At 39.6% G+C, this 25401-nt stretch overlaps 1 protein-coding gene across 1 annotated transcript in view; it reads right to left on the bottom strand.

The window, feature by feature from the left end:
* The window catches only part of Mcm9 (minichromosome maintenance 9 homologous recombination repair factor), an 80224-nt gene that overhangs the window by 7689 nt on the left and 47134 nt on the right, over positions 1–25401 (bottom strand). The window contains exons 8-10 of the mRNA XM_055599344.1: positions 20624–20798; positions 4773–4975; positions 3676–3879 (exon numbers count right to left, since the gene is read on the bottom strand). Coding sequence (XP_055455319.1) covers positions 3676–3879; positions 4773–4975; positions 20624–20798 — 582 coding nt within the window. The remainder of the gene's footprint in view (positions 1–3675; positions 3880–4772; positions 4976–20623; positions 20799–25401) is intronic.

The raw sequence follows: 25401 nt of genomic DNA, 5'->3' as shown, positions 1-25401 counted from the left end.
AAACCACAATTAACAACAACCAAGATAATATGCCTCTACCAGAACCAAGTAATCTTATGACAGTAGGTCATGAGAAATGTAAGATAGCTGAAGCACAAGATAAGACCTCTAACCACACCTCAAACACAAAATAATCAGGGTAGTAAAGGATACTACATACTCAAAGGACAAATCCACCAAGAGAATATTGGATACCTAAATATTTATGCAACAAAGATAAGAGCATTCAAGTTTATAAAAGAAACACTATTGTAGCTAAAAGATCATATATTGATCCTTACACACTGATACTGGGTGACTTCAATAGCACAGGCAATAAGATCCAAGAATTAATAAATGGGACCTCATGAAACTACAAAGCTTCTGCATGGCAAAGGACACCAGCATTTAGACAAAGTGGCAGGCCACACAATAAGAAAATATCTTTACCAATTACATATCTAATAGATGGATAACAGCTCAGATATAAAAAGAACAACAAGAAAAAACTAGACAGGAAGAAATAATCAAATTAAAAATAGGTACATAAGCTGGGTGTAGTGGCACTTGCCATTAATCTCAGCACTTGGGGGGCAGAGGCAGGCAGATTTCTGAGTTTGATGGCAGCCTGGTCTACAGAGTAAGTTCCAGGACAGCCAAGGCTACACAAAGAAACCCTGTCTTTAAAAATGAATAAATGAATGAATGAATACTAGAAAAACCTTAAGGGGGGGCTGCTGGAGAGATGGCTCAGTGATTAAGGCTACCCTTCCAGAGGACCCAGGTTCAATTCCCAGCATCCACATGGCAGCTACAACTCTCCATAATTCCAATTCCAGGAGATCTGACAGCCTCACAGCAATCTTCATAAAATAAACTTAAATAAATTATTTAAAAAATGGGTATAGAACAACAGACAGTAGTCAAAAGATGAAACACAAAGGCTGAGAAACATTCGGACACTTGCTCATCCATTTCACTGCTGCTCTAATCACAATAGCCAGAAACTGGAAATAGCCGAGGTGTCCACGAACAGAAGAATGGATAATGAAAACTTATATAATATACTACTACTCTGTTTTTTTTTTTTAAAGTAATAATGAAATTCACAGGTAAATAGATGGATCTAAAAGAAAAAATCATTCTGAGTGAGTTAACCCAGACCCAAAAAGACAAATATGGTATGTATTCACTTATATGTAGATGTTAGCTTTTAAGCCTTCAATAGGCATGCTATAATTGGTGTAGCCACAAAGTTTAGGTAGGAGGAAGGGAAGCATCTTCCAAGGAATAAGAAATAGAATATATAGTAATGGGTGGACAGGACAGGGAATTGAGAATTGAATGGAGAAAGAGAAAGGAAGAGAGAGTAAGGGAGGAAATATGGGATTCAGGAAGGGACAACTAAAACTAAGAACCATTTGTGGGTCAAATGGAAACTTATTACAACAGAAGTTTCTTAAAATTTATATGTATATGAAAGAAATCTAAGTGGAATCACCAAATAACAGGGGAGACAAAGCTCTGACAAGAATTTTCTCACTCTCAAATGAAACCTCCAGTGCCACAAATGGTTACATTTAATTAAGCTGTTGGTCAAGACATCCTATGGAAACCCCTCAGACAACTCAGGCTATTATCAAGGCTGTTGGTTACTCTTCACAAACTGATGATAAGGCCCTTTTGCTGAAGACAACACCTAGCTACTCACTGAACATGGAGAAGTCCAACTTGTGCCTAACAAAAGCCTTTACCCCAAATGACTGGTATTTATGGTACTGGATGCTACTCTGCATGTTACCCAGAGGAGAAAACTAAACACCAAGCCATCAACACAAACCCTTTACTCTACAAAGTGAGCGATTGTGTAATATTCTGGTGCAACAGTGGTACAAAAGTTGTGGGAGTAACCAAACAGTATCTGATTGAATTTAAGGTCCACTCCATAAGATAAAACTCAGACCTGATACTGGTTGGGTTACTAGATAGGCAATATACCTAAGGGAAAAACAAATATTACTGTTCTCCTATTATATGTAGCAAGATAATGAATCCTAATGAAATTCTGCTATACTTACAGATCACTGACTTGCTCAGCAATCATCGGAAAAGCTTCCACTGCAGTAGATGGGAAAAATAGAGAGAACAACTGAACAATATGTTCTATTACCTTGGAACACACAATACTAAATGGGATGTTTTCATCAAACGCCTCCCTTCAGGGCTCAGGGAAGAGGGAAGAGGAGACACAAAGATTATAAAGAACAGGTGGGGATGGAAACCACCAAGGAAACACACTGTTTTAGATATAATAGGAGGACTGACACACATATGACCTCATAGAGACTGTGACAGCCTGTACAGGGACTGCACAGGTCCAAGCCACATGGGGTCCCACTTATGAGAGATGAAATGGACACAAGCTACTATACCTAACACAGAAGTTATCTCCAATTGACAATCACTAAAAAAAAGGAAGATTTAATCTTCTCCAATGGAGTCTTATCCGGTATAAAACACAACCAAGACTGGCCCATGCCACAGTGAATAGCTGAAACAACACAAACTCAATGGTATGTTTGAAGATGTTTTGTCTCATATACATGGGCATTTTTTACCTTAATGTTCTATTGTTTATATATTATGGTTTCTGCTTATGTGTTTTTATAGATTTTGTTTGAGCGTGTCTGCATAAGTTTCTCTGTGCATATATGTTTTAATGCTTTTTTCTTTTTTGTTGTTTTTATTCTTGCTTGGTTGCTTATTTGTTTTCTAACAAGGGAAAGAGAGAAAGAAGGCATGGATTTGGAAGGGTGCAGAGAAGGGAAGGATCTGGGAGGAGATGAGGGAGAAGAAACTAAGATCAGAATATAATATGGAAAAATTTATTTTCTATTGAAAAAAAGAAGAATAGCCATGGATCACAAATGGCAATTACTAGCTAAGAACCAGAAACACTATACAGGAAACACTTCCAAACAAACAAGAAGCTATAGTATTAAAAATGCTGGAAGAGCTGCTTCTGAGAAATAGCAGCTCAAAGAAGGCTTTCGAAATGAATGATAGCTTATGTTGTGGGAGGTCCAGAAATAGCACAAAGACTCACTCCATAATCACTGTCTAGCTCAGAAACACGGGGTCTGCAGGCTTAGGGCCTTTACATTTAGTTTATAAAAATTTAAAATATTATTTAAAATGTGTGTGTGTGTGTGTGTGTGTGTGTGTACTTATGTATACTGTGTGTACCCACAGAGGCCAGCAGGGGGCATTGGATCCTCAAGAGCTGGAGTTACTTTGACATGGGTGCTGAGAACCAAGCTTGGTTGTGGAGTGAGTCCTCCTACCTGCTGAGCCATCTCTATAGCTCTTATTTTTAATTTTTATAATTACATTTATTTGTGTGTGTGTGTGTGTGTGTGTGTGTGTGTGTGTGTGTAGGTCAGAGGACAACTTGTATGTGTGGGATCAATCTCCCCTCTACCATATGGGACCAAGGAATTGAATTCAAGTCATTAGGCATGGGGCAAGAACCTTTATCAGCTAAGCTATCCCATGTCCTAACACCTTTTCAGTCTTTACTTCTTAAGTGAACACGTGTACCTTAGAGTGGGTATTACTCTTATCATTGGATGCATGGTGCCTGTCCTGAACAAACTAGGCACTCAATAAAAATATAATTTGTAAAATGAAATGAACCTTCTGCTAATCGAATCAAGCTTTCCAACAGGCGGATGGTTGTCCGAGCTGCATTCCGTGAATCACTCTGCCTTTGCATTTGATAGTATCGGAGGAGTACTTGATTGCTCACGTCAGACAGTGTGGGCTGGAGATTTCTAATGAGGCAGAAGTAGGTTTTCATCTTTTCCATGCTCCACAGGTTCTCTGATTTGCTTGGATAACCTGTATACATCAGACATGGGATCAGTAAACTAAAAGGAATTAGAAAATATCCTATTTTTGAGGAATTTGAGAACATTGCTATACATGCTTTAATTATCTGTCTGTCTGTCTGTCTGTCTGTCTATCTACCTATCTATCGTTTTTTTATATAGACTCTTTCTACACAAATATCCCTGGGTGCTCTAAAACTCACTATATAGACCAGGATGGCCTAGAACTCACAGAGATTCTGCCTGCCTTTCAAGTGCTGGGATTAAAGGTGTATACCACCACCCTGGCTCCTATATACACTTTTAAAAGGTAAGCTTCAGCTTTTATGTCCACTGAAATCTAGATCTATTCTTATAGCATGCAGTTCCATAATAAGCTGTCTTATATGATTAATAAATAGAAGCTTCCCCCAGAGTAGAAATCATTAAGAATAATTTTGGTCTCACTCATAGTAATAAGGACTTGAAGTAGTCTAATTAAAAAACAAAACAAACAAAAAAACAAAACAAAACAAAACACCTAACATTTATGGAGTTCTATTTTATAATGCACTCAAGTTTTTTCGGTGCACAAGAGTAGTGATTTTATATTCTGTCTCTTGTCAGAAAGGATAGGTATGTACACACACAAACACACACACACACACACACACACACACACACACACACACAAACATATGTATACATATGTCAACTATACCCTCATGGTAGAGGTAGAGAAAAAAGCCAGTTTCCCTCCTGTTCATTATTCTGGAGTTACTAACTGGCTTCTCAGTTGCCTTCTGTCTAAGCATCTATTATCTGTCAACACAGACATCTTCAGTATTTAATTCAAGGGACATGTCCTTTGTTTAGGTCTACTCTTTTCTTGTCTCAGTGAGTGATTTGTTTATCTTCACCTACCTTTATTTTCTAAGATAAAGGAGGAAATTATACGATCCCAGTCTTCATTTCTAGTGTCGAGCAAAACCAGGATGAGGTCAAATCGACTTAAGAGTGGGCTGCCGAGGGCAATGTTCACAGACACAGACTCCTGGGGGTCGTATTGGCCTTTGGGGTTAGTTGCTGCCAGAATGGTTGTCCTTGTGTTCAGCTTACAAACAAGCCTAAGATAAAGGGAAAAAGCCATTGACTGAGATTCAAATGAGAGGCAGAAATAACACTTGTTAATCAAATGGGGCTGTACTTGTACCTTGAAAATCTAGAGAAACTTCTGCAAAAAATATGGAGAGCTAGGAGAAGATACCACAAATGCCAAGTTCAAACAAAACAAAACTGGAATGAGTATCTTGAAAAAAATTGTTCAATAAACACTATCTATCCTCAGATGATGACCAGAGCTCTCTATGCTAAGTACTAAAGAGTGTACACAATTAAACTAGTATGGGTAAGATGCTTAAGGAATTTGCACTCTACTCCCTATAATCTAATTCCAGGCAGCATACAGGGAATTCTCTATGATTAAAGTTACAGGGAAAATAAGGCAACATGTATTTGCCTATCTACATGAAGCAACTTTTGACATAGACCCTTCAAGTCATCTAGACATTATTAACTGGAAAGCTATACATGCCGTGAAGGATTGGAGGATGATACTGGGAAATGACTGAAGCAGAAACTTCCTATGTATTTGCTAATTTTGTTTTGATTTTTCATCTATCTATCTATCTAGTATCTATATGTATGCTATCTATCTAGCATCTGTCATCAATTCATCTACCTATAAATCTGTATTAGTCAGGGTTCTCTACAGGAATATAACTGATAGGATGAGTATATTTAAAAGGAGGTTTATTTACGTGGCTTATAGGTTTTGGTTCTTTTCGTCTAACAATGGCGATCTACCAAAGGAAAGTCCAAGAATCTAGTAGTTGGTCAGTCCATAAGGCAGGATGTGTCAGCTGCTCTTTAGTATACATCAGAATCTCAAAGAAGTAGGCTCTAGTGCCAGCGAAGAAATGGACTTGCCAACCAGAGTGAGAGCAAGCAGGCAAAGACCTAAGAGCTTCCTTCTTCCACGTCCTTTATGTAGGCTGCCACCAGAATGTGTGGCCCAGAATACAGGTGGCTCCTCCCACCTCAAAATATCTAGATTAAAAGTAGATCTTTCCACTTTACATGGTTTAATTAAGAAAAATCCTCACAGGTGTACATAAACACTTGGCTTTTAACTAATCCCAGATGTAGTGAAGTTGCCACCAAGAATAGCACCACTCCCCTATGCTTCTGCCCCTGCCAGCCAGCCACTTTGAACTTACTATGCGACCCGCATCAGCTTCAAATTCAAACTCAGGATCTTCCGGCTTTAGCTTCTCTAGTGTTAGGACTATAGACACAAACTACCTTCCCTGACTTTGTTTTGATTATCCTAGATACGGAAGAAAAAGTGTGAAGAAGGAAAAGGAACTCAGGAAGTCTAGAATCAGTTTAACATGCAGTTGTAAGGAACAATTATAAAATAGGACTTGGAAGACTGGACAAGAAGGGGCCACACTGAGGTGGGTAGGATGTTAGCATAATGAATGGTAAAAGGGACACAAAGTCCTAAGCAAGGCAGTGGAGGGACAGGAATGGATGTGGCTTAATTTAGATATCACTTTAAAACTAATTAATCCTCAAAAATGTGCCACATTTATTCACAGTAGACGTGTAACATTTTCATCTGTGTGTGCTCTGTACTTGACAGCCATTTTTAGAGTAGATACCTGCCCTCAGAAGTCACAGTCCTGTGACATCAGCAAATATGTGCTACACTTATTCATCTCCACTCTATTTCCAGGTGTCTCTAGCAATTACTTCATTCCCTGAGGCTGAAAACGTTTGAAATATTTTTTACTTGTGGCAAATGGTGTTAAAAGCCACTCACTGAATAAGACAAAGACAGACAAGTCACTTTTATAAAAATCTCATCCCCCGACTCTCATTCTGACCAGCAGCACAGCAGGATCAGCACAGTGACCAGCAATCAAAACTCGCGGCCATAAAACACAAGTGATTGTGTTTCTGAGGTAAGAGGATACCCCACGGTGGGGGATTCAATCAGCTTTTAACTCACCCAGCTAAACCGAGGAAGAGATCACCGCTCCACCAGACGCTTGGCCGCCAGCCCCAGCCCAGAGCCACACGCCAGTGTCTCTGGTCACGGTCCCAAACTGAACCGTGCGCACCACACTATCAGAGACTGGAATTTTCAGTCGAGAGATAATCCTACTGTGCAGGAAACGATTGGGACTGACCTTAGGTCACCCAGACATCCCCTGGAAAAGACTCGGGTTCCTCAGGTGCCCCAGGAGCCAGCCCAGAGCCAGAGCCAGGGACCCAGGCTCCGGCACAGAGCACTGCCTGCGCGCCTGATTCGCTGCCTCAGAGAGAACTGTGGGCACCAGGGCACCAGAGACTGAGTTTCACTGTCCGGTGCAAACCCACAGGGAGGGAAACAGCTGGTCTGATCTCAGAGCACTCAGCTGACACCCCCACCCTGAAAAGGTCTCGGAAAAATTATCCAGTTTAGGTAGACGCCCAGGCTCCCAAAGGCCGGAAAGGCAGACACAGGTAGTTTCTGGGCGCCAGCTAGCTGGTGGAGACTGAGCGGTGCACCCCAGGGCAAAAAAAGAGACTGAGAGTCCCTGTCTCCAGGGAATCCACAGGGAAGGAAGGAAACTGTACTGACTTAAATCACCCAGTCCTTCCCTGGAAAAAGTCTTGCAGACCGGTGGGGCCGAGCCGCCATCACTCAGCTGTGCTCCAGACACAGGCACAAACAGTTGCTGGGCGCCAGATGTCCAACTGTGTCATAGCAGCTGATCATTAAATTTACAGCAAGAAACCCAGAAACAGGGCAGCTATCTTCAGGACTTCCCTGGGTGAGAGGAGAACCCTCTCGACTAACAAAGACCACAGTTACCACTCAGGTCTCTATCCCTGAGGTGAGCAGCAGCAACTCCTGAAAAAACGCCTGCCATCCAGGGACTATACAAAAGCTGAGGAGACTTCCTTCAAGAAAAACCAGCTTTCTGCCAAGGGGATTCTCTGCACCACAGGATCCCCAGGAACCACCAGAAAATAACCCCAAACACCTAAGATAGCCCAATGGGTAGAGGACAGCATAAAAGCTCAAGCAACAAAAGACAGAGCAATATGGCGTCTCCAGAACCCAGTTACCCAGGGGCAAGTAGCCCTGGACACCCCGGCATAACTGAAATCCAAGAAGATGACCTAACAACTATGCTCATGAAGATGATAATAGAGGAAACAGATAAGATACATAAAGACATAGAGGAAGATAAACTCAAACAGAATATTGCCATCCGTAAAGAAATAGAGGAAGTTGCAGCCAAACAGTTTGTGGCCTTTAGAAAGGAAATGCTTAAAGCACTAAATGAAATAAAAGAAACAGAGGTTGGTTCAAACAAACAGCTGAAAGAAGTGATGGAAAAACAGGAGAATACAGTCAGACAGGTGAAGGAAATCAACAAAATGGCTCAAGATCTGAAGATAGAATTGGAAAAATTAAAGAAAACACAAATGGAGGAAATTGCAGAGAAAGAACTTAGGGAAGAAAACAGGAACTACAGAGGTTAGCATAACCAATAGACTACAAGAGATAGAAGAAAGAATCTCAGGTGTGGAAGATACAATGGAAGAAATCAATGTATCTGTCAAAGAAAATGTTAAATCCAAAAAATTCTTTATACAGATCGTCCAAGAAATCCAAGACAATATGAAAAGACAAAACCTAAAGGGTTGGAAGATAACTTTCCAAGCAAATGGACCCAAGAAGCAAGCAGGAGTAGCCATTCTAATATCTGATAAAATAGACTTTCAAACAAAATTAATAAAAAGAGATGGGGAAGGACACTTCATACTCATCAAAGAAAAATTCCAACAGGAAGACATCACAATCCTGAACATCTATGCCCCAAATACAATAGGGGCACATTTGTTAAAGAAACATTGAGAAAATTTAAACCACATATAGATCCACACATTAATAGTGGGAGACTTCAACACCCCACTCTTAACAAAGGACAGGTCAACAAAACAGAAATTAAACAAAGAAACAATGTCTCTAACAGAGGTCATGAATCAATTGGACCTAACAGACATTTACAGAACTTTACACCCAAACACAAAAGAATTTACCTTCTTCTCAGCACCTCATGGAACCTTCTCCAAAATAGACCATACAGTTGGTCACAAAGCAAGCCTCAACAGATACAAGAATATTGAAATAATCCCTTGTATCTTGTCTGATCACCATGAAATAAAGCTGGACCTCAACAACAATAGAAATAGCAAAAAGCCTACACACTCATGGAAACTGAACAACTTGTTACTCAATGACAGCTGGGTCAGGGAAGAAATAAAGAAAGAAATTAAAGTCTTCCTAGAACTCAATGAAAATGAAGACACAACATACCCAAACTTGTGGGACACAATGAAAGCAGTGCTAAGAGGAAAGTTCATAGCACTAAGTGCCTTCAAGAAGAAATTCGAGACAGCTCATTCAAGCAACTTAATGGATCACTTAAAAACCCTAGAAAAAGAAGAAGTAGACACACCAAAAAGGAGTAGATGGCTGGAAATAATCAAACTCAGGGCTGAAATCAATCAATTAGAAACAAATAAAACAATTCAAAGAATAAATGAAACCAAGAGCTGGTTCTTTGAGAAAATCAACAAGATCGACAAACCCTTAGCCAAGCTAACTAAAAGGCAGAGAGACACCACCCAAATCAACAAAATCAGAAATGAAAAGGGGTACATAACTAACAGACACTGAGGAAATCCAAACAATCATTAGGACTTACTTCAAAAGTCTATATGCCACAATATTTGAAAATCTAAATGAAATGGACAGTTTTCTTGATCGATTTGACTTACTAAAGCTGAATCAGGACCAGGTAAATCAACTAAATAGTTCTATATCCCCCAAAGAAATAGAAGCGGTCATCAAAAGTCTCCCATCCAAAAAAAGCCCAGGACCAGATGGCTTCAGCGCAGAATTCTACCAGACTATCAGTGGACGTGGGGAGGAGCATGCATGAAGAAAGGGGAGGTAGGGTGGGATCAGGAGGGGAGGAGGGAGGGGCTTATGGGGGGATACAAAATGAATAAAGTGTAAATAATAATAATAATAATAATAATAATAATAATAATAATAATAAAAGAAAAAAATATTCATCTAAAAAAGAAAAGTCTCCCATCCAAAAAAAGCCCAGGAGCAGATGGTTTCAGCGCAGAATTCTACCAGACCTTCAAAGAAGAGCTAACTCCAATTCTCTTCAAACTATTCCACAAAATAGAAACAGAAGGAACATTACCAAACTCATTCTGTGAAGCCACAGTCACCTTGGTACCTAAACCTCAAAAAGACTCAACTAAGAAAGAGAATTTCAGGCCAATCTCCCTAATGAACATTGATGCAAAAATACTCAATAAAATACTTGCTAACCGAATACAAGAACACATCAAAGACAATATCCACTATGACCAAGTAGGCTTCATCCCAGGTATGCAGGGGTGGTTCAATATACGGAAATCCATCAATGTGATCCACCATATTAACAAACTGAAAGAAAAAAACCACATGATAATCTCTCTAGATGCTGAAAAAGCATTTGACAAAATCCAACATCCATTCATGTTTAAAGTACTGGAGAGATCAGGGATACAAGGCACATATCTAAACATAGATAAGGAGATATACAGCAAGCCTATAGCCAACATCAAACTGAATGGAGAGAAACTTAAAGCAATCCCACTGAAATCAGGGACAAGACAAGGCTGCCCACTCTCTCCATATCTCTTCAACATAGTGCTGGAAGTCCTTGCTAGAGCAATAAGACAGTTGAAGGAGATCAAGGGGATACAGATTGGAAAGGAAGAAGTCAAATTATCACTATTTGCAGATGATATGATAGTATACATGAGTGACCCCAGGGAACCCCTACAGCTGATAAACACCTTCAGCAAAGTGGCCGGATACAAAATTAACTCAAAAAAAAAAAAAATCAGTAGCACTCCTGTATACAAAAGACAAAATGGCTGGGAAAGAAATTAGGGAAACAACACCCCTCACAATAGCCACAAATGACATAAAGTACCTTGGTGTAACCTTAACCAAACAAGTCAAAGACTTTTATGAAATTTCAAGTCTCTGAAGAAAGAATTAGTAGAAGATATGAGAAGATGGAAAGATCTCCCATGCTCATGGCTTGGCAGGATTAACATAGTAAAAATGGCCATCTTACCAATCTTACCAAAAGCAATCTACAGATTCAATGCAATTCCCATCAAAATGCCAACACAATTCTTTATAGACCTGCAAAGAAAAATTCTCAACTTCGTATGGAATAACAAGAAACCCAGAATTGCTAAAACAATCTTCTACAATAAAAGATCTTCTGGAGGTATCTCCATCCCTGAGCTCAAGCTGTACTATAGAGCAACAGTTATAAAAACTTCATGGTACTGGCATAGAAACAGAATGGTGGATCAATGGAACCAAACAGAAGACTCAGAAATAAACCCACACACTTACGGACACCTGATTTTTTACAAAGATGCCAAAACCATACAATGGAAAAAAGATAGCATCTTCAACAAATGGTGCTGGTCCAACTGGATGTCTACATGTAGAAAAATGAAAATAGATCCATACTTATCACCCTGCACAAAACTGAAGTCCAAGTGGATCAAAGACCTCAACATTAAACCAGATACTCTAAATCGGCTAGAAAAAAAAGTGGGGAATACCCTAGAACTCATTGGTACTGGAGAAAACTTCCTGAACAGAACACCAACAGCACAGGCTCTAAGAGCAACAATAAATAAATGGGACCTCATGAAACTGAAAAGCTTCTGTAAAGCAAAGGACACCGTCATCAAAACAAAGTGACTGCCTACAGATTGGGAAAGAATCTTCACCAACCCTTTATCTGACAGAGGACTCATATCCAGTATATATAAAGAACTAAAGAAGCTGAAAAGCAGCAAACCAAGTAATCCACTTAAAAAATGGGGAACAGAGTTAAACAGAGAACTCTCTGTAGAGGAATATCGAATGGCAGAGAAGCATTTAAAGAAATGCTCAACCTCATTAGCCATTAGGGAAATGCAAATCAAAACAACCCTGAGATTTCACCTTACACCCATCAGAATGGCCAAGATGAAAAACTCAAAGGACAACACATGCTGGAGAGGTTGTGGAGAAAGGGGAACCCTCCTCCACTGCTGGTGGGAATGTAAACTTGTACAACCACTCTGGAAATCAATCTGGCACTTTCTCAGACAACTAGGAATAGTGCTTCCTCAAGACCCAGCCATACCACTCCTAGGCCTATATCCAAAAGAGGCTCAAGTACAGAAAAAGGACATTTGCTCAACCATGTTTGTAGCTGCTTTATTTGTAATAGCCAGAAGCTGGAAACAGCCCAGATGCCCCTCAACTGAAGAATGGATGCAGAAATTGTGGTACATCTATACAATGGAGTATTACTCAGCAATGAAAAATAAGGAAATCATGAAATTTGCAGGTAAATGGTGGGACTTGCAAAGGATCATCCTGAGTGAGTTGTCCCAGAAGCAAAAAGACACACACGGTATATACTCACTCATATAAACATACAACATGGGATAACCCGCTAAAATCTGTACATCTAAACAGACTAAGCAAAAGAGAGGACCCTAACTAAAATGTTCAATCCCCATCCTGAAAGGCAAAGAGGATGGGCATCAGAAGAAGAAGAAAACAGGAAACAACCTAGGAACCTGCTACAGAGGGCCTCTGAAAGTCAGAAGAAGAAAACAGGAAAACAACCTAGGAACCTGCCACAGAGGGCCTCTGAAAGCCTCTGCCCTGCAGACTATCAAAGCAGATGCTGAGCCTGATGGCCAACTGTCGGGCAGAGTGAATGGAATTTTATGTAAGAAGTGGGAAATAGCAAGAGCTGGAGAGGACAGGAACTCCACAAGGAGAGCAACAGAACAAGAAAATTTGAACACAGGGAACTTCCCAGAGACTCATACTCCAACCAAGGACTATTCATGGAGATAACCTAGATCCCCTGCACAGATGTAGCCCATGGCAGTTCAGTGTCCAAATGGGTTCCATAGTAATGGGAAGAGGGACTGCCTCTGACATAATCTGATTGGCCTGCTCTTTGATCATCTCCCCTTGAGGGGGGAGCAGCCTTACCAGGCTACAGAAGATGACAATGCAGCCACTTCTGATGAGAACTGATAGACTAAGATCAGAAAGAAGGAGAGGAGGACCTCCCCTATCAGTGGACTTGGGGAGGGGCATGCATGCAGAAAGGGGAAGAAGGGTGGGACCGGGAGGGGAGGAGGGAGGGGCTTATGGGGGGGATACAAAATGAATAATGTGTAATTAATAAAAGTTAAATAAAAAAATCTCATCCCCCTTTTAAAACCTAGTTGAAAACAACTGGGTGGGCCCCCTTTTTTTTGGGGGGGGGTGGTCCACCTTTTACAATTTATGTGCCAAACTGGAAGATGTAGAGAGCTTGAAATCCAGTCTCATTACTTCAGTGTAAGAGCAGATCCTCCTAAACCAGAAAGCACAGTGGCCATCCTTGGCAATGCTACCTACACTCATGGTAAGAAAGGAAAGATTCTGCAGGAATGGCAATGAATCAGAAAGAAACTGCATGTGATATAAGTGAAGTATAGATTCTGTCTCTGATCAAAAAGCATAGGGCATTTATGGTATGCAAAGCACTGTGTTGAGAATTCACTATAGTTCCTGCTTCCAGTAAAGTTTAGGCCAGAACTGCTGGTGGATGAAAAGGCCCTGCCAGTTAATGGTGGGGTGCTAGTGTCAGTGCTGGAGTTAGGAGCTTGCTGGGGAGACCTCCTTTGCAGATACATCACTATCGGGAGATAGTTTCACAGTGTTTTATGACATAAGAAAGACAATGGAAATACAGTAACAAAAAGAAGCAATTTTTTCCTGAGGTAACCTAAGAAAAACTGGAAAGAGCAAGTTTAAGAAAGGAAGTAAGGAGGATTTGGCTGAGGTGAAGTCAAGCAACCACAAGCAAGAGAATAGGTAGAAGAGAAGAAATGAGGTAAAAGCGGGGCAGATCACAGGCAAGAAAGGATGGGCATGGTACCAGATGGCCTTTGCGCACTCTGGAGAAGGGAAGGCAGCTGCAGACTTGTAACACTACATTTCTGCCTTAGAAAAACAATAAGGCACACACATTCTTAGGTCCTAAATAGTCTGTGCACAGCAATGGCTTATTGAGTAACTACTGAATGAACGAATTCATAAATTAGTATAAAGGAGCTCATTTTTAAAATCATATATGAAGCCAGGCACAGTGGCACACACCTGTAATCCCAGTACTCGGAAGGCAGAGGCCAACCTAGTTTACAAAGTGAGTCCAGGACAGCCAAGCCCACACAGAGAAACCCCATTTCAAAAAAAATAAAGAAATCCTATGTGAATTGTACCTTCTTTAGTGATAGTAATAAAAACATCATATCTATAGTATTAAATGCTGAAGTGTATATATACTATCTCTAATCCTCCCCAAACCCTGGATGTTAGGTGTTAGTATTGATAAGCCTGGAAATAAAGAGAGCTCTAGCCCAGAGACACACACTTCCTGGGAGTTGCCTGAGAGCAGCTGTTCGAAGACTCAAGCCAAGATCTGCTGAGTGCCAAGATCAACACTCTTTCGTTTCTGGACTGTGCCAATGTGAGCTGACTCATTTTAGGTGCACTGCTTCTGTGATCTTAAGATCTGCCTGATATGTTCATGTATCTACTTACTTGTCTTTCTTTCTGTGCTACATTTGATCTCCCTCAAGGGACTGATTTATTACTACCATTCTTACATTCTCTGGCAATGCTCAATAAATAGACATTAATTAAAAAGTAAAAATAAAGCTTCACCTGGTTTAGCAGTTCTGAAACTCAATTTATTTGAATATGCATAGCTTTAATAGTCTAGACACATGATACCGATAGAAACATTTTTTCAATAGCTTTAAGGACAGAAAATGCTGCAGATTCTAAAAAAGCTACTTTTCCACTTACTTCATTCACATGTTTAAATTTTCCTACATATATATTAATGCATTTTCTGGAAATCATGAATATGTTATAAGAAACATCTGTGTGTGATGGCCTCCCATCACTTTCCTTATGCCTCTTTCTAGACTAATCCCCATGATTACTCATGGCCTTTATATCTCTTTATATCTCTCTAAATTAGCTCTAGCCTCTGGGGTGGTTCCTATATCCTCACCAAATCTTGTTTTCTTTCCCCTGGCCATGAAGTAAGACTATTTCTTGTCTCTCTTCACAGAAAGGCTAGCATATCACATCTGCAAAATAAAACACAACAGTTTCATGTCTATGTTGTGGCCTCTAAAAGCCTCCCTGCACAATCCTCCATAACTCTTTATCTGGGAAGGGCAATGCCCTGCAGTGGAGTCACACTGGGAAGGAGCCTGTGACTGAGGGGCTGTGTGCAATGTGGCTATCCTCCTTTAAACTGCATTACATAGGGACTTTCCTCTTTCATAGGAAAGAGAAAGCCATAAGAAAGAACTGGCCAGGTCTTAGGGATGAAAGAATGACAATAAAGACATCTTAGAAATTTTAGGTTTAGAAAAATGATGAGAAACATTTTGTTAAGCGCTGTGTAATAGAAGGTAAGACTGAAAAGCCTCTGAATAAAGATCCAGCAAGCTGCCTGATTGAACAAAGTGATTTAGACCATGAAATCTCCTACTTAAATGGCATTGACATAGCCATGATTAAGCAGCTGATGCCATCCCCACATCTAGCACAGGAAACAACTGCTGAGAGACAAACAACCCAGGTGTTCACAGAAGAAAGGACAGGTTCTCAGCTTTAGGAGCTACAATACAATCTATACTATTAGCAGCTATGAGTGCACCATGGCAAGGAAAGCGCCATGACTCTGTTTATATGAGGTGTCTAGAGTAAACAACTTCATAAGACACGGAAAGACTTTAGCCGGAAGCAAAGCAGGGAGTCAATAAGTTATGGTTTAGTCTGTAAGACAAAGAATTTTGAAAAACAACTGCATAACACTGTGATTATATTTAACACTGAACTGTAAACAAGTCAGTAGGTTTTGTTTTTCATCTTTACATGGAGTGGAGCACGGAGTCACATATTAATTTCCTGACACGTGGTGTGATGGCATTTGGAGAGGGGACCCTTGGAAGTTTCCAGTTAAGATGAGGTTATGAGGGAAGGTCCCTCACATAAGGGACAAATAACCTAGTGTGTTAATCTCCTGTGTGCTGGAGAAGTAGTCCACTCTGACCGGTAAGATCCTTTCAGTATGTTGCAGAACCTTTCAGCATGGCAAACACAAGAGCAAAAGCGTAAGCTCAAAAACAAAAAGTTTGAGAGTCAACCTTCACATGAAGAGCTGTCTCACACTCCTATATTAAAAGAACCCCATTTAAAAAACACAGCTGCTAAGCACAATGCAGGATTTAAAGAATCTCATAGGGCTAGACAAATAAAAACACACTGGTGGTACTGCGACACAGGAGTGTATGCACACCACATGCACACACATGCAAAATGTCCCAGAGCTTGGGACAGTGCTGCATGCTTGTCCTGGCTCTCTGAGACTCTGGAACACGAGGAGCCTTCGGGCTCAAGAGTTTGAGGTTAGTATGACGTAATGTGGCCAGATGGCACTGTCTCACCCAACAGTTCCAAGTTTAAGCAACGTGAGCAAGGAATGAAACTGTTGGTCTTCATCATTTACCAAGAAGCTTCTATTTGGTTACTGACATGATTTCCATTTTTGTAAACTCCCAGCTTCATGAGGATTTTTCTTATCTTTGTTTATATTCTGATTGTAATAAGCCTTATTGCAGAAATCACCTTGGTTCCTTTCCAATTTCTTAAGCATTACAATGGAAAGTGTACGGGCTATAATATGTCCATGTAAGTATGAGCCCATCATATGAAAAGAGTATATAATGTTTAGCCTCAACTCAAAAGGCTACTTGGGTAATAAGCATAGATAAGTGTAATAATTAAGTTTATAGTTCTTGTTTTTGGAAAGAATTATTACCCTTTAGTGTGTCTGAAATAACATGTTAAAAAAAAAAAAAACCCAAGAGAAATTTCCCTGTAGCCTTGTAGGCAGGATATATTCTAAGAGAATGCTCTACATGTAATCCTTAAGGGAGATCACAATCCAAATTGAGATACTTTCCTAATCAACATATCTTAGTCACTTAAGATATGAGAAAGGGGAAAACAAAACTGCTATCTTCAAAGGTTCTTGAAAATGATGCCATAAGAAAGTACTGAATCTCTCAAGGAAAAACCTTTGATGGTTCGAGATAGGGAACAGAATATATGACTGATGGCTATACGCAGAAGACTCATACCCTACGGGATCACATTTGAAGTGCTTGAACCGAAAATAAAGACAAGGTAAGGGTTTCTCCAAGCCTGAAATTCAAAGTAGCCTATACCCTTAATTTTAGTAGAACTAATGATTATGTATTCCTTTTCACACTTACCTTCATCTGCTGCGAATTAACACTGTGTCATGCCATATATATCTAAAATATTGTTTTAAAGAGTTTTGCATTTGGTGTTTACTTGACACTTTGCTTCAGGAAGGTTAGCAGAGTACTAGTTAGAGGTAATGAATTTCAGTTTCTAAAATCTGTTAACCAAAAATATTAGATGACTGCTGTTGGAAGAAATCCAACTTCCTCTTCAACAATTCAGTGATGCAGAGTGAACAGTCTGAAAAGTGAACACATGAGTTACAGCGGAACATGAGGAGTGTATCCACTGGCTCTCACCACCAAGTAGGTGGCAGAGAAATATTGGGGATGCAGCTGCTAACTCAAAAACCTTGTGATACTGCCATGAAAAACTACAGAAAAGCAAGACATAAATAATAAAATCACACTTTGGAAGTACCTATAATTTTTTGGAGAAGTTGTAGAACCTACTGCAGAGCTGAACTGAGTGTCTACATATTACTAGCAATATTTAACAGTGTCCTTAGAGCCTCTGAAATCCTATGGAGAAGAATTCATCAGGCTTTCTGTCTGTCTGACAACTTCAGCTAACCAGAACTTGCTTCATGACCCATTCTTGGTATGTTCCTCAAGTGATCTTTTGTCCTCATTACACTTCTGGACAGCCTCATGCTGGACCATACACCAAGCTCATGATAGCACAGTCTCTTCTGTATTAACTGCTTCAGACAAATAGCTGACTAGATCAGAGATTGCCACTAGACCAATGACATGCCAACTCATAAACTGCTAAAATACTAGTTGTGCTAAAATACTAGTTGTGGTGAGTGCCTCTGCTGAGAAAGCATTAACACTGTACAGAAGTCAAGACAAAGCAGAAACACATGAGGGGTTTTATCTTTAAACCGTAATACAAATGTTTTGTGTAGTAACCATTGCCACTGTGCTCATGGTGTGGTGGTCTGACCCAGAAGCCCCAGTGAACAATTCATTAAATCATACTGTTCAAGCTGCTTCTTGGGCAAACTATGTAATGCATATTACGTATCTGGTAGATAGTTTACAGAAGAAACAATGAAAAACTGCCTGTAAGTAGCAACAAATGGTTCTAATCCTCTAAGATGAGTCCAATCCGAAAATTATTCTTCCAACTATTTCCTTTGGGAGACTTTGTCTCAGCTACAACAGGGCAACTGTGGTGTCTTGGACATGGTAACTTCTTTCACCGTCTTCTTGTGTGGTATTTTTCTGGGTGGTTTTAAAACAACATCCAAAGAGAGGCTATGTACTATGCTATGTTCACTCACGGTCACCAGTCAGGAAAAACAAGTGCTCAGAAACCAAAGCAGCAATCTGAGAGAGTGATCTGAGGGCAAAGATTTGAGTTTCCATGTTTTCAGAAGAATTACTGTGGTTAAGTTACACAACACTAAAACTGCATCCCTTTACGATGCCTTTCTGAAGTCATTTCTCTTTCCCTAACCTTTAGCAGACACTGACCTGATCTCTCCTTAGTTTTGCCTTTTTTAGAATTTCACATATATGGACGGAATCATGTCTTGATATCTTTCACTTCGAATAATGCTGTTATTCATGTTGGTTCATGTAATGATAGTCTGTTCCTGTATGTGGCTAATAGTATTTCATGATACATAGGTATCACAGTTTATCCACTGTCTGAGAATAAGCCCAGGTTGTTTTCAGTTCAGAGGGATTAGAAATAAAGCTTCTATAAACCATGTTTGTACCGGCTCCCACCCTCTTTTGCTATGGATATCAAAGTGCTCTAGCATATTTATGTCATTTATATAAATTTCTTTTAAAATTAGTTTTAAGTTAGCATGCAAAGTCATGTGTTTCATTATTTTTAAACATACATAATAATTACATTCTGATACTGTCCTCTCCCTTCCCCTCACTGCCCTGCCACGTCCCTCTTGCTGGTCACTTCCTTCTGCTAAACAGTCCTCCCTCTGCTTTCATGTCACATTTTCCATTCCTCTTTTCCCCTGCCTTCCTACTCTGCTAAAATTTCTTCCTCCCTTCTCACACGAGTAAACACATGTGGTACTTGTTTTTGAGTCTGGCTTATTTTGCTTAACACAATGATATTCAGTTCTATTCATTTTCCTGTAAATGTCATAATTCACTTTTCACTATGGCTAAACTAAATTCCATTGTGTAGCACAGTTTCTTTATTCATTCATATGTTGATGGACTTCCATTTACAAAGACTATGGGTAGTACAACAATGAATATGGGTGTTCACTCTATGTGACTCCTGTAAGTATTACCCCAAGAAGTATATAGCAAGTGTATATATATCCAGTTATCCTCTTTCAGACTTGTTTTGGTAACTCTAGTTTTTGTGCCTTTCTTTGTAAAATTTATCAGGTTATCAACACCTGGTTAGAATTGACTGGAATAGCATGGAGTCTATAGACTGGTTTGGGAAGAATTTACATCATAATAATATTACCTTCTGATGGGTGAAATGAAGTGTGTCTCCCTGGTCTTCTAGTGCTTTATAGTTTTCAGATATAATCCTAGAAGGCATTTCACTGTATTTATCTCTATTGCACTCCATGAAGCTTTCAAAATCCCCAGTATTTAATATGCTCTGTGTACACACACAATTTTTATGGAAAGAGTAAGTTGAATCCTATGTTGAAAGATGACTATAAATTGCCCCCACTGAGTTAATTCAGTCTGTTTGTTGGTCTGAATGAGGATGGTCCCCATAAGGCAGTTGGTAGACTGTTTAGGAAGGATTAGAAGGTGTGGCCTTGATGGAGAAGGTGTGCCACTGGGGAGGTTTCAAAAGCCCACTCCAGGCCCAGTCTTATTCTCTCTCTCTGCCTGCTGCAGAGAGAATCAGGTTGTAAGCTCGGTGCCATGCCTGCCTAGTGCCATGCTCCCTGTCATGAAAGGATAACCCTCTGTAACTGTGAGCAAGCCCTCATTTAAATGCTGCATTGATCATGGTGTCTCTTCACAGACATATAAAACTAAGACAGTCTGTTATACTTTATTTTTAACTATTCTTTCTCTCAACAATTCACTTTTATGTCTTTATTCGCTCCTATATTCTAGTAAGTAAAACTCTGTACTTCAAGAGTGATGGTTGATAATCCCTGAGTGTATACAAACATGGTTCCATTTTCTTTCAATTTATACTGAATAATTTCTCCACTTTTTTGGTGTTATAAGATGTAAATGCTTACCCAGCCTTAGCAACACTTATGGTTTGTTGTTCCATTGCTTCATGGATGCTGGTTCTGTCATGCTCTTTGAGGCTGTTAAATTCGTCAATACAGCACAGGCCAGCATCTGCAAGCACCAAGGCACCAGCCTCCAAATTCCATTCTCCTGAGTCTTTTACAGCTGTTACTGTCAGACCTGAGGAAACAAGGAAGCTATGTCAGCCTTTATTTTCAAAAGGATATCTCATATCCATGAATAAAAAAACAAAACAAAACATAATCAAGGCTCTTTTTGCACTCCAAATCGACAGCCCTAGGATGCTGTCAGGTGGTCTGGTGCTAGAGGACTCAGCAGTGCTTAAGCTCTGTAAACAACCCAATGTGTTATTTAGTATTCTGTGGCAGCTAGAAGGCTCTGAATTCTTCTGAACGTCCTTTCAGGTGTCCTGACCAAGCCTGTAATCGTTTGGGAGTACCTAATGGTACTCTTATGCTCTTACGGAGGTGGATGCAATGGCAGAAAGGAACGGTTAAGAACAGACGGAAATGTCAAGAATGTCTCTAGTCACAATGTTGGGAAGCTAAAAAGCTCTTCTTAGGCCCTGCTGGATTCTGCCCCACCTTTCACCAGTCAATAGAGCAAAGTGGTCAAAAGATTGTGGAGTCAGCTAAACTTGGTTTGAATCTTATGTCACTCTATGTATTAAATTGCAGGCAAGTTTTTATTTATCTGTACAAGAGGATAACAAAAGAAAACAGTGAGTTTAAATATATAAATTTAAATATATAAGTTTAAATATGTAAACAAGGCAAGTTCTTTAAAAGGAATAAAACACATGATAAGTACTTACAATGGCTACTACTAGTAAAAGGGATACATTTCAGCCAGTCTGACCAGTGGGGTGGGGAAAAAATAAAAAGAGAAGTCATAAGTTGCAATTATCAAGAATGAAGGAGAGGACATAACTATATACCTTACAATGAACTAATAAAAAGAAAATACTGTGAAAAACTATAGATACGTTAGTGTCATTATGCAAAGTTTACCTTAATTCATATGCCACATGCATTATAAAAATGAATTCAAAACTGTTAGAGATAAATATAGATGCATAAAAATAACAGGCAAAAACACAAGAAGAAATGGGAAGTTACTCTGGTTTCCAGTGCAACGTGTAAGGAGAAATCACTTCATCTGATGAGTGCAAGGATGAATAAATTGAAAAATAACCCTTTCCAATCAATCAAAGAAATAAGAACACAGGACAGGTCACTGGCTCAAACTGGAGGTAGTCAAGTAGACGCTCAGAATCACAACTTCCTTGGCTGAACCTTTGTAAAACAAACACTCAGAAAAAGAAAACAAAAACCAACAAAGAAATACAAAGTCCTGAGCCATAACTGGGGTTTGCTGGAGGCACGAAGTGAAGACTAGAGCTACAAGTCACAGGGGACCACCACACTTCCGTGATTTTTACCTCTAAAAGTTAGACTCTCACAGTGAAGAGAGAGTCCCTTTCTGCTTCTGGCAGACAGAGAAAAAAAGAACTGCTTAAAATATGCAAGACTTGCTGTTCTTAACGAGGCCTGTTCTCAGGAGAAATGATTTTACCAGGGCTACGTGGAAGGGGAAATATATTGATCCAGCCTCCCTTACTCATTCCATAGCCCTCGAGGATGTGACAATGGGAAATGAAAAAGGAGACCCCAAACAGAGAAGCAGTGCAAAATACACAGGCAAGAGACAGGGCTCAGGAAAGGCTTCAGAATGCTCCAGCTATGCAACAACTCATCACCACAAGACAAAAGGCCATTCATTCCTTTTTGCATTTACCCTTCAACAGAAAATTCCAAGATATAACACAAAGCAGAACCACAATCTGGAGGAACAACGCCACAATCTGAAGGGGCAGAACAATCAGAGATGTTGAAATCACCAAACAGGACTGAAAGCAATTACATGACTAGCATGTAAAGGTTTTAATAAAACTGAACAAATGGCGATGCAGAGAAATATAAATCTAAGAAACAATAGCAAAATTACCATGAGCACTGCTCATTAAGCAGTACTGAGTTACTTGAAGGTGTACTGTATGTGCAAAATCTAGGGTAAGCATATTTCTAAATAACATGGCTCAATCACAAAATCTCAAGAGAAATTACAAATCATTTAAACTAAATGGAAATGGAAACATAACTTATAAAAAGTTGCAGGGCACAGCAAAAGCAGTACTAAGAGGGACACTTAAGATACAGATTGATCATGGTTAGGAGGAAAAAAATAACTTGAGTTTCCATCTTAGAAATCCAGAAAGGAAGCTAAACTACATCCAGAGTAAGCATAAGAAAAAAATAATCAGTATAGAAATTAGTGAAATTGATAACATGAAATCAAAAGAGAAAAATCAAAACCAAAAGCCAGTTATTAGAAAAAAAAAATCAATGAAATTTTTAAGCCTCTAGAGAGAATAACTAAGAAGGAAAGAAGACTTAAAAAAGTACTAAAAACTATGAGAAGTAAAAAAAAAAAAAAAAAGTATCGTATGGACACAAAAGAACAATAAGGAGGGCTTATGAGCACTTCTGTGCCTACAGAGATGATAACCTGAAAGAAATAAACCAATTAATTCCCTTAAAGGTACAGTCTGGATGCAATACCTACTAGCAGTTTTACATTGATAATTGGCAGCATCCCATACAAACAGCTCTAGGATCAGATGGCAACTGCATGAAGCCTCTACAGTCTTTCCAAAAGAGGAAGGCAGATAGAATGCTGCTTACTAATGCTTGAAGGGCAGTCTAATTTCCTAAAAATTCAGACAAAAGGGACAGGTCATCATCTCTTATGAATAAAAATGCCAAAATAAAACATAGCAGGCAACAGAGGCGAGGAGAGATGCGGGAGGGAGGGCGTGACTCGGAGGAGAGGAGTGAGGAGCCTATGACCATGATGTATATTGAATTGATATAAAAAACATGAAAAAAGATGTCAGAATCCTCAACAAAATATTGGTACACAAAATCAATGTACAAAAATAATTTCATATCATCACAAAGAGATATTTATCTCATGTATATATGCAAGGAAAATTCAGCTTCCAAAAATCAGTTGATGATACACAATGGAATACTACTCAGCAATAAAAAACAAGGAAATCATGAAATTTGCAGGTAAATGGTGGGAGCTGGAAAAGATCATCCTGAGTGAGCTATCCCAGAAGCAGAAAAACATACACGTTATATACTTAATCATATAGACATATAATATAGGATAAACCTACTAAAATCTGTACATCTAAAAAACTAATCAAGAGGGAGGACTCTGGTTAAAATGCTCAATCCCCATCCAGAAAGGCAAAGAGGATGGACATCAGAAGAAGGAGAAAACAGGGAACAAGTTAGGAACCTGCCACAGAGGGCCTCTGAAAGGCTGTACCCTGCAGACTATCAAAGAAGATGCTAAGACTTATGGCTAACCTTTGGGCAGAATGCAGGGAATCTTATGAAAGAAGTGGGAAATAGTAAGATCTGGAGAAGACAGAAGCTCCACAAGGAGAGCAACAGAACCAAAAAAATCTGAGCACAGGGGTCTTCCCTGAGACTGATACTCCAACCAAGTAGCATGCATGGAGATATTTTAGAACCCCTGCACAGATGTAGCCCATGGCAGTTCAGTCTCCAAGTGGGTTCTATAGTAATGGGAAGAGGGACTGCCTCTGACATGAACTGATTTGCCTGCTCTTTGATTACCTCCCCGAGTGGTGAGCAGCCTTATCAGGCCACAGAAGAAGACACTGCAGCTACTCCTGATGAGATCTAATAGACTGAATCAGAAGGAAGGAAAAGAAGACCTCCCCTATCAGTGGACTTGGGCAGGGGCATGTGGGGAGAAGGGGGAGGAAGGGAGTGATTGGGATGGGAGGAGGGAGGGAACCACAGCGGGGATACAAAGTGAATACAGTGTAATTAATAAAGATTAAAAAAAAAGAAAAAAATTTAAAAAAGAAAAAATCATTTGATGTTATCAATCACATTAACAGTTCACAGAAGAAATAAAAATCACATGAACATATCAAAAGATATAAAAAAGTTTTCAAATCCATCAGCTAGTCATTATTTAAATAAACACACAACATCAACAACAATAACATCTCCAAGAAAACTTGAATCGGAATAAATTCCTTAGCGTGATAAAGAACATCTTAAAAAAACAAAACACTATAGGTAACACCATAGACAAATGGTGAGAAGTTTGTAGTTCTGCTTGACAAGATCAGGAACAAGCCAACATTGTCCCTTATCACCGCTGCTTTTTCACACTACACTAGAAGTTCTAGCTATTGTAATAACAGGAGTGAAAGACAAATGAAGAATGCAAAATCAGCAGGACATAGTGGTTCCTACCTTTAATCCCAGCACTTGGAGGGCAGAGACAGGTAAATTTCTTTAAGTTAGAGGCCAGCCTGGTCTATATAGAACAGTGGTTCTCAGGCTGTGTTTTTTTACCTCTTTGTGGCGGGTGGGGGGAGGGTCACATATCAGATATCCTGAATATCAGATCTTTATGTTATGAGTCATAGCAGTAGCAAAAATTACAGTTAGGATGCAGCAACAAAATAATTTTATGGTTGGGAGTCATCATGACATGAGGAACTGTTACAGCATTAGGAAGGTTGAAAACCACTGACATAGAGAGTTCCAGGATATCTAGGGATACATAGAGAGACCCTGTCTTTAAAAGGAAGGAAGGAAGGAAGGAAGGAAGGAAGGAAGGAAGGAAGGAAGGAAGGAAGGAAGGA

The sequence above is a fragment of the Psammomys obesus genome, unplaced genomic scaffold (genome assembly GCF_907164565.1).
Source record: "Psammomys obesus unplaced genomic scaffold, mPsaObe1.curated_primary_1811, whole genome shotgun sequence".
Classification (NCBI taxonomy): domain Eukaryota; kingdom Metazoa; phylum Chordata; class Mammalia; order Rodentia; family Muridae; genus Psammomys; species Psammomys obesus.
The sequence above is the reverse complement of the archived record's forward strand: the minus strand, read 5'-3'. Positions and strand labels throughout refer to the sequence as shown.